This window comes from Monopterus albus, unplaced genomic scaffold (genome assembly GCF_001952655.1).
Source record: "Monopterus albus unplaced genomic scaffold, M_albus_1.0 scaffold17.1, whole genome shotgun sequence".
Lineage (NCBI taxonomy): Eukaryota > Metazoa > Chordata > Actinopteri > Synbranchiformes > Synbranchidae > Monopterus > Monopterus albus.
This window is the reverse complement of record NW_018127897.1, coordinates 941633-951794: the sequence shown is the minus strand read 5'-3', so window position 1 is coordinate 951794 and position 10162 is coordinate 941633. Positions and strand designations below refer to the sequence as shown.

The following is a 10162-nucleotide window of genomic DNA, read 5'->3' as shown; positions in this document are numbered from 1 at the left end:
GTGAAGGACAAACCCCATAAACTTTTACTGTGTGTATGGCATGGGAATGCTTCCAAACACTGTGTGATACTGTTTATCTATGCCAAATAACTCAGACAGGGTTTGGATTGAGTAGAGGATGAAATCACCACTCTCTTGTCTAGCTTTATGTGTTTCCTACTCACTGAGTCTCTGTAGGCAGAGTTGAGAGAATGAAGAGCAGCATGAAACACCCTGAACTCCCGGGCAGCAGTTGCTCTGTTCACAGGCTCTGGGGGAAGAAAAAAAAAGATTCACACTCTAAATTTCAATTATACCACAAATGCTTATATGACACACACACACATACACACACGCACGCACACACACACAGACCTGGACTGCTCTCTGGCTCTGGCCAAGTCTTTTTGAGGATGTGTAAGGTGGATCCTGGCTGAATCCCATAGGCATCCAGTGTCAGATCATCCTTAAGTTTCCGCCCACAGTGGACCAGCTCTGGTAAAAGTATGAAACACAGACAGAATACGTTATGGGAAAATAATGGTGCCATATGCATATAGCACAGAGCTGGTATTCCCTTCAGAGAATTTACCAAACCTATCACAGACCAGAGGAGTAGAAGTGGTACGTGCGCGCAGGCGCGCACACACAGACACCTTTCATTCGGAGTTAGCATTAGCTATTGTATATGTGCAACTGCTGCAGCTATAACAGACCTATTAATTCAGGATCTGGGATGGAGTCTGGGAGCTGAGCTGCCACAAGTTGTTTTAAGGTAGCGACTCTGTACCCTCCGGGTGGAACATCCCCTGGCATCATCTCTGGGAAGTGGAAGATGGATTTGGGCTGATCCGCCAGCTTTAAAGACAGGTGCCAGTCGGAAGAAGCCATCTCTACGTTATTACACACAAAAAACACAGACTTAACAGGCTGGTATGGACGATAATTAATACAAAAGCTAGATTTGATCGGTAATTACAGTAATGCTGTAAGGCAGGGGTCTAAACGTTAACTAAAGTAGAATATTATTTCACAATGCTTTCAGTGGATGATAGGCTACAAAACCTACACTTGTGTTTTTGTTTGTTCCCTCACACTGCACAAAAATAAACGCCAGACAAACACCACGAGGGTTTCCACGTTGAAATGTATCCTGACAGGGGTTTGACGCTGACCTGCTCAACACCGGTTAGCTACTTGGCGTTTGGTAAAGAGCGATTCGCTCATTTACATGTGAGCTCTTCGTATAAGATAACTAGTACAAAACGAAACAAACCTAAAACAAACTATTGATAAAATGAAAAGAAATTTCACATATGCGTCTCGACAATTGTACACTTGCCAAAAGAAATGCACACTATGGTTGGTGTATACTCACCCCCTTTGTTGACAGTGAAACTACTTCCTGGGTTTAGTCACGTGATGTGTTACGTTTACTGCCACTATCCAAACAAAGCTTTTACAACTTTTCTTTTTTAATATTATTTAATGGTGGGTGGCATCTAACGTTACACTTTTATTACTCTATCCTCCATTCTGTTAACCTCGGAGAAGCCAACGATCTGTTTTTCGTTCTGTCCCGTTCGCACATCTACCTCAATGCAAAAAGGGAAACCATTCCCTGTCCAGCCCGAAAAACAAGTCACTGCTCTACGCCTCTTTTTTCGGGCTAAAGGATCCATTTTATATACTACACATTACCATGTTTGTAATTGGTGTTCCTGCTGCATATTCAGTATTTTCCAGTGATGTCATGTCTTGAGCAAATGCGATTGCTTTGATACTTTGCATGTGTCCCAGAGCTATCAATCAAACAGCTGCACTGTGTGTGCATACGCATGTCGGCCCTATGTAACTATGCATGCATGTATGCTTAGACATAGGGTATACGGTAGCCCAGGTTTGCCAACTAATTTAAATGGAAAGTAGCTCAAGCCTACTGGACAAGTCGTGATGTCGTCACGTGCTAATCTGCATATCGGTAATTTTTATTTTTTTATTTAGCAATATCACGTAGCCAGAAATCAGCTTCATCCCGCTGCTCATATATATTTGGAAACATTTTTAAAATATTATCTAACTGATCATACCAGAGATGCATTCACAAAAACACATCTCGAAAGTAAAATTAACCTACTGTGACCACTTTTTAAAATATTTTTTTCTATCACGCTTTTCAAACAGAAGAATTAAATTATAAGAAAGTACACTGCATTCACAAAAGGGGGGTAAATCGGAGACCTTATCTCCCAAGTTTCAATTCACAATTTATTAATTCAGTTTATCAATTGAGGCACTGTGGTCAATAAAGTTGTCACAGTGCTCTGTTTTCAGTTGTTTACCTTTAGCTTTCTGAGTTGTTTTTGGTTTAATAACTGTAACTTGTAAAAACATAAGCTGCAATGCCTGGAGACCAAAAAAATAAAAATTATAAAGTCATTTGAATGCACCAACAGTCATGTTTTAGGACTTGGGCAACTCCTGGGGGTACTATCAGACGCTCTACGTGCTGGTTCCTTATTATTTTTTTAAACAAAGTAAGATTAAAATGTCTTAAACTATGATGGATATATAAAATGCAAGAATATATTGTGGCTGTAAAAGACTTAACCAGGTCACAAAGAAGCAGCAACCCAATGTTAAAGGTGGTATTTGATACCATTATGATGTATAAGGCAAATTTACCAGGAAAAGAGAACATTCAAGAAATGATTAGACAGTATGAGGCATATTGTTTGTTTCTAACAAACAAATACACTACCAGCTTTTTGAAGGTGTTTGGTGACTTTGTATACAGGTCAGTGTTACACATGGGCAAAAATTTGGAAGACAGCCAGCAGCAACCTAATTTTAAAAATGGTTTATGAAAATCCAACTTTATGTATTACAACTTTGTCAGATGATGTTGCATTAGCTGGACCTGCTTGAGTTATGTATTGAACATGTTATGTTTGTTCTCATAAAAGCAAAATTAACCTGCTGGACCTTTGAAGGGACCTTGGCCACTTTATCAGCTAAAAAAATCCAACACAACTTTTCAGCCTCACATTAGTAGTTTTGAGTACACATTTATTTTGGTTACAATTTTTAGAAATCAAAATTTTAGACAACCTATGCATATTAATACCTGATGCTTCATTAACCATCAACTATATTGATAATTGTTTACATTTTTATGCCTCTGCACAGGTGACAGCTTTGGCTGGAATAATAAACATGCTGTCAGCTTGTGTACCTGAAATTAATTTAGTCATCACTGCTGTCATTTTCATCACCTCATCTTGGAAAATAAGGCAAATACACCTAAAATGAGTGGCCTCTGCCAAGCTTCCTCCCTCCCAAGAGCCCCAGACGCACTCCGGGCTGGTATTGCATCTACCCCACAAAAGAGCTCTGACAACATTTCCATCTATATGAAACTAACAAACATACCCCCACATCAAGTGAGATTAAAGTTTTGCAGGGGTGGGATAAAGTCCCCTGCTGGGAGGCCTCCCCACATGTCTGGAAAATTTAATAAGCATATGAAATGCAATACTTTAACCTCACCAGGTCTAATTTAAGGTGCCAGCCTCCCCCTTAAAACTTGGCAGAGTGAGATGACCCAGAGGCTTAACGCTATACAGTAAACAATTTTTTTTTTGTCAGAATTTGGATGGTGATAATCTTGATAACAGCACTTATCAAGATACAGTACATCACATCAAACTGACAGCACTTATCAAGATACAGTACATCAAACTACAGCTTATGTGTTTAAAAGATGCCCAGTTTATCTAGTCCAATTCATCTAATCTAGCCATTTAACTTGACAATATAATCACATGTGTATCTCAGATGCCAAAACAGAATTTAAATGTATTCCTAATACATTATCTATAGGCTGAATAAGCACTTGAGAAACCTGGCATCCCAGATAGTGGTACAGCCACTTAATCAAATGTGTCAGAGTATAAAATGAGCATAGCGACAAAGAACAAGAAACAATATAAAAGGGTAAGATTGTATGAAGGAATAAAACATATAACATACAATATAACTTCTTACATGTAGGCATGTGCTGACAGTAGGCTTATTTCTTTCACCCTTTGCCTTACTGTGAAATAAAAATGTTATATATGAACCCTTCAGTCATATCAAACGCACACGCCCAGCCCATCCATGTCTCTGCCTGTGGCAGTGGAACTAGCTGAATGCTCCTCTCCCCTCCCACCCAGAGGAGCAGAAGCCGAGAGGGGCGTTTCTTCGCCCGGCAAGACGTGTGGACCTCATGGGCGGTCCTGACGAGCTGACCAGAGAAAGTACTCTGTTCAAAAAGTCCCTAGATTTGTTGCTATACGCTTTTTTGGAAAATAGAAAAAGTCACCAAATCTAGCGACAAAGCCTCTAAGTTGGCCTAAACGGCGGCGATGCGTTTAATGACCATATAAGCCGAAACGACTTTTCGGTACAAAGATAAAAAGTCGTTTTTGGCAGTGTCACTGTAAACCTGCCTTCATCATACACATAGCCTATTATGCATTGTAATAAGAAAACGTGACAGATGCCCGTGTGTTCACCAAATGGTTAAACCGGGGGGTCAGAACTCTGGAGACTCCCCACGTTATGACATCACTGCTGGACAAAGCAGCAAGGAGTGGTTACAGCGAAGAGACGCGTCCCAAATCAATGGGGCGCACTCCAACAGTTTGATACACAGACAAAAGAGCTGTTGTCGAGTCAGCAGCAGTTCTTGTAGTTTTTTTTTATTATTAATTATTGTGAGAGGAATGAGCTACTGTGGGAAATAATATCGGTGTTACTGGACAAAGAAAGAGTCACGGCCGCTGGATGGTTGGTGGTTTCTCAGTTTCGCCCTCGTAACATGGTAAGACCACAGAAATCGTGTTTGAAAGCAGCGCACGAACTAATACATGTTGTCACGTATACGGTAGTTGAAAAGGTAACATAAAGTTCACTTATTTTCAGAGACGAGCAACATATGTGGAGTGATCAGAGTAGGGAAACAAAGTTGAGTCTCCATATTGGCACTGTGCCATATAATATTTTTGTTCTAGGCTTGAAGCATGACAGAGGCCCGCTAACTTGTAGCCTTTAGAAGGTTGTACTGTTTAATACCTGCTGGAGAAAAATAACCTTTATTAATGACGTGGGCTGCGCCCCCATTTGGCAGAAAGTGAACACCGCATCAGCGCATTTAATCAGTATGCAACTTCCATAACTCAAAATGGGGACATGAAGGTGCCTTTATCGGCAAGTGACTATACTTTATTCAGTCTGTCAGACATCACAGGTCAGTCGGTTTTCACTTCGGTGACTTAAGTCAAATGTTTGGTGACACTTTTCCATTGGGAAAGTGTGTCCAAACGTTTGGCTGGTATTGGTAGTGTGCATGTTTAGACTTGTAGGCTGTAACTTTCAAATAAATATTTTTGTTTCTACTCTGTTTCTCTAAGCATTTTCCCATTCACCTGATTTTTATTTTATTTTGAAGGAGTGAACTGTATAAGCTGACACCTCATGGTTTTCGGTGTGGGGTTCAGGACCCCAAAAGGGTTTCAAGATAAATCTGATCATATGATTAATAAAATATACAAGTGAAAAAAGACATTTATACTACATAAAATTATGCTTATGTTAATCTAACCTTTGTTTTTTTTTCTTGTGGAAATTTCCCTCTGATAATTATTCAGGTAAACTTTGAGGGATAACACTCTGGCTTATCTGCTCACAGCAACAAGACCAGCAAAAAACCCAGTGAGTTGCAAGTAGACATTTCCCATTGTTTATGGGACCACAATTAAAAACGGTTGCAAACCACTGACAGGAGATACTGTGGATGGCAGTGGGGCTGTTGCCTGTCCTTGTGCTGCTCTTCTCATATGTAATACAGCTTCCTGTGGGGTGGTGTGGGGCGTTGCATTTACCATTCTGACAACTTGTAAAGGAAATGATCACTCATACAATGCTCAGAGATAATAAAGTAATTTGACATTTTACAAGAAGCTCAGCCACATTGTCAGGGATGTATTAGCAGTTTGTGACAGTAGGTGGTTCACATTGTTATTTTTTAGATGTGTTGTTGTTGAGATAAGGGTTAAACTTACTGACTGCCATGGCTTTACTAAAGGAGGATGTTGCAGTAGCCATCACTTTACATACTGATACCCTGTTCTGGCCTTGACACATCTGATTGTCACTGTCTCACATGCTAATTATCTGTCAGATAAAATTATACTGTCTAGTATTGCCTACTGTCGCCTATTTTAGGATTGTTGTATGATACAGATGCATGTCGTAGCATGAAGTGTGCATTACAGTTTGTACAGTTTTAATGAAAGGTGGAAAGTAAAACTTTGATGCAACATATTAGCCGTAAAGTTTTCTTGAGGTTTATGGAGCTCTCCTCTCCTCAGTCTGAGAAATTAATGTGCAGTTTGACTAAGTAATGTACTAACTGACGTGCTGTCACATTTCCCTTATAAAGTGAATCCAGTCGTCCCTAAGAGGGCTTGGTAAATGTTATTTGCTGCTTACTTATGGATTTAAAACGCTCACTTTCATTCTGTGATGCAGTTTGCCCCTGACGGCAAAACCAGTGGCATCCAGTTTGGAATTGTCCCTGTTATCAAGGGTTGAATGGTTCCTAATGTTTGGAGGAGCTTAGCCATGATGTCAGACATATACCAATGAGATATTTGGGCCCAGAAGGATCAGTGAGGTTAATTCTATTAACCGTGTTTAAGAATGACCTTAACATCCAGGAGAGGAATGGACATAAGAGCAGTGGTGTTAGTAAAAAGACAAACTGCTACATAACCATTATCCCACATTTCTCAAAAGAATAGCACAGTGGTACAATGACCACTGTGCTATTGTACATTTCTGTGATGCCTCAAGGATTTATTTTCCTTTGACCTTAGAATGAAGCTTAATAATGCAAAGTGCAGTGCCAAAATGAAATCCACTAACCATTATTCCTCAAAAGCTGATGACCAATCCCTGAAAGAAATTATTCACTGCCTGTCAAACTGTCTTTCAGTGACCATTTTCTTTTTCATTTTAATAATTTTCATTTTAGAGAATTATTGAAATTTGAATAAAGAGCTAGCAATAGTGATACATAATAGCTTTGTTTTTAACTAGAACCTTCTGTTTTCTCAAGATTGTGGTAAGTTTGTTTTGAACATTGAACTGTGCTGTTAAAGTTGAGTCATGAAAAGAAGACAAAAGTGTACATGCTGGCACGGGGTCGGTAAAGTACTTGAGTGAGTCAGTATAAAACCCTTTGATGGCTCTCTAGCGTCTGGACAGCACAGCAGACAGTCAGACGGTGGTTTGCTGTGTTGGCATAATTCAGTGCATTCTGTTCTTAGGAAAACCTGTTGATACATTTCAGGAAAGGATGGCTGTAATATGTATCTGGGCTTTCAGTTATTGGATCTTTGTGTGGTGACTCATAATCTTGGCCTCTGAGGGTAAATATCTTAGGAGATTCACATAATGTTACCAGCGTCTTGAATTGGTCTCTAAAGCGATTTGAAAGTCCAGAGAGCAAATGGTGAGCGGGGCTATTGTGGAAACTTTGTGATGAAGCTGCACTCCTGCCCACATCCTCTCTGCTGAAGCCATAAATGGAGCCACATGGAAAAGTTTTGGTGAAGTTATAAAGTGGAGCTACAGCTAACAGCAATACTGAAATGATTCATGCTACCAATGTATGTGCCAGTGTATTTCTAAACATGCCCAAAACACAGACAAAGTTTGCTGGACTTGCAGTCGTTCATTTGTACAGACATTTATCTGCCCAGCTGTAAAGTTTCATCAGTTTTATTGAATTAGGAGTTAACTGGTGTCTGACCACACCTTGATGTTTAGGATTGTTCATCTGAGGCACCCACGGGTTACTGTAACTGCCGGGGAACTCCCCACTAATGTGGTAAGACGAGGAGAATAACTCTGGTTTCAAATGATGTGCAGTAGAGCATAAATGTAAAACAGAAAAATGGTAAATTGCAGTGTGGATATAGAAAATGATTTCACACACTGTCTGTATAAGTTGTTACTGGTATTTTCTGTTTCTGCAGTTGGAAATCAGGTCACATTAAAAAGTACATCTTCTATGCTGCCAAAACCAGATTAACCAGACAATGGTGGCAGTAATGCACCCTTTTGTTTGAGGGATTTTTACTCAAGATTTTACTGTTTTGTTGCTGTTCTTTTTGTTATGGATCTAGTTTGGAAAGAAAATGATTTCACACAGTGGATTTTATTATGTAGACAGATAGAAAGCTTGCCTGATCCCCAAGGGGAAATTCTTATGGTACAGTAGTAATAAAAGAGAGTGTACAAATGGGTTTAAATGTCCACAATAAAAATAAATTTAAATCATGTGTGTAATGTCAGCCCAAAGATACAGCCTGTTGGTTGTCACTTTTATTGTGACTCTAGTTGGTGTATGCATGATTTGAACATGTCTAACTGCAGTGACTCCCAGTGGTAGTATTCAAACTACACAAATAAAAACAGAGTTTTCTATTTATTTGTCCTTGTACAGCTCAAGAGACACTTACAGTACCTCCTGGGTATTTATGGGAAAAGTGGAACAGAGAATAAGGGACGGATGAGAGGGTTTGGACAAAAAAAAAAAACAAACAGAAAAGAGTCAAGATGACTGCCCTTTCCTTTATGTGCTAAGAAATGATGTCATGCTAAAATGAGTTACTGACAGGAAACCAGATGTGAGTGACTTCTGATAGACTATTGCTCACTTCCTTTTCTGTTAAGAGATATTTATCTCACAAAAAACAGTTTAAACAGCAATAAAATGTAGCCTGATGTAAAACAATCATATATGATGGTATATAGTGATTTCAGTGTTTGTAGAATGTTTTGGGATATAGTTTCAAAATGCTGAGGATGCCGATTTGATAACCGATACCCCCCCCCCCCACTCGTCTTTTTCTTTTTGTGCACTTTACACAGTCAATCTAAATCTAGCTCTGACTTGTTCCCATCCTTCAAATCACAATCTTTTTTCTTCCTTCTGAGTTCTTTTCAGCGCTATTTGTGTTGAGAAGCCCAGTTGCAAGAAAAAGTAAAGTAAACCTGCATAAATTTGGTGATGAAATGTGATCTGATCTTCACCACAGCCACAAACTTAAATAGCCATTCTCGTTTCACTGATTGGACTCAAGGTTTGCTAACAACTCCAGCTGACTTTTAATGACATCAGAAGCCTCGTGTTGCCATTACTTTTTCCACCATCACTGTATGTTTAATGTGTCTTCAATAAAGACATGAAAGGTCATGATTGTTTGCGATTTCTCAGCTTAGAAATATTTCTTGATATTTGTGACTTTGGTGAAGATCAGATCACATTTTATGACCAATGTATGCAGAAAGCCATGAAATTGCAAACAGTGCCATTACCTTTTCTTGTGTAGCTGTAGTCCACAGAATATCATTTTTTCTTTTTGTTAAAAATGGGTGCCTGTGCTACAAAAATTATCCCAATTACAATGCAGTTCTTGCAATTTTTGGAACATGATGCTTTAAACTCCAGGGTAGCTTTTGTTTTTCATAAACAAGAAAATCACTCTTCTGAACTTCAAAACTTGTTTGAGTTAGATAACCCAGTATCAGTTACCTTATCATTTCTAATCATAGTACAGTAATGCAGTTGAAAATACAGACTAATTTGTTTTGGTGGTGAAATCTACCAAACAGCTTTGCTTTTGTTCCAGAACAAAAAAAGTTCTGCTTCTCAGCAGCCAAGGATTGTTATCCTACTGTGGTACCCAAATAATAAAATAAAAAATCAGAGATTGTACAACAGTGACTTCATATCAGTGGGGAAAAAACAAGCTTTTGTCAGAGCAAATACAGATACAAATAGTGACCTCTACCAATCCCTCAGAGATAAATATCTCATAAATAATTCATGCCTGGTTGAGAGGCAGTCGACAGGGATGAATAGTTTTGTCTATTTCTGCTTATTCCTAAAGTAGTGTTTTCCCTTTGCAAAGCAGAGAGAATGACTTGGCTGTTTCCTGCCAACTTTGGAAGTCCTCATTTGTCATCACAGCTCCACTCCCTCTAAAAGAGAAAAGCCTTGAGCATGCCAGAGAAAGGACTAAAAGAGTCACCTTCAGATAAACTTTCAGATACATTTGTAAGTCAT

General features: G+C 39.1%; 2 protein-coding genes across 10 annotated transcripts in view; one reads left to right on the top strand and one right to left on the bottom strand.

The window, feature by feature from the left end:
- Nucleotides 1-1784, bottom strand: part of LOC109955808 (ubiquitin-like protein 7) — a 4575-nt gene extending 2791 nt beyond the window's left edge. Inside the window, exons 1-4 of one of the 5 annotated variants that reach the window (XM_020592315.1) lie at nucleotides 1681-1784; nucleotides 696-872; nucleotides 355-474; nucleotides 165-250 (exon numbers count right to left, since the gene is read on the bottom strand). In XM_020592315.1, the coding sequence (XP_020447971.1) occupies nucleotides 165-250; nucleotides 355-474; nucleotides 696-870 (381 nt within the window). In that variant the 5' untranslated portion in view covers nucleotides 871-872; nucleotides 1681-1784. The other 4 variants (XM_020592313.1, XM_020592319.1, XM_020592316.1 and 1 more) reach the window with 4 other exon arrangements.
- Nucleotides 1785-4575: 2791 nt separating this feature from the next.
- cd276 (CD276 molecule) overlaps nucleotides 4576-10162 on the top strand; it is a 72956-nt gene continuing 67369 nt past the window's right edge. For 3 of the 5 annotated variants that reach the window (XM_020592428.1, XM_020592431.1, XM_020592426.1), the window contains exon 1: nucleotides 4577-4846. The gene's annotated coding sequence lies outside the window, so the exon portion shown is untranslated. Of the gene's footprint in view, nucleotides 4847-5672; nucleotides 5737-10162 lie in introns of all 5 variants that reach the window. The other 2 variants (XM_020592427.1, XM_020592429.1) reach the window with 2 other exon arrangements.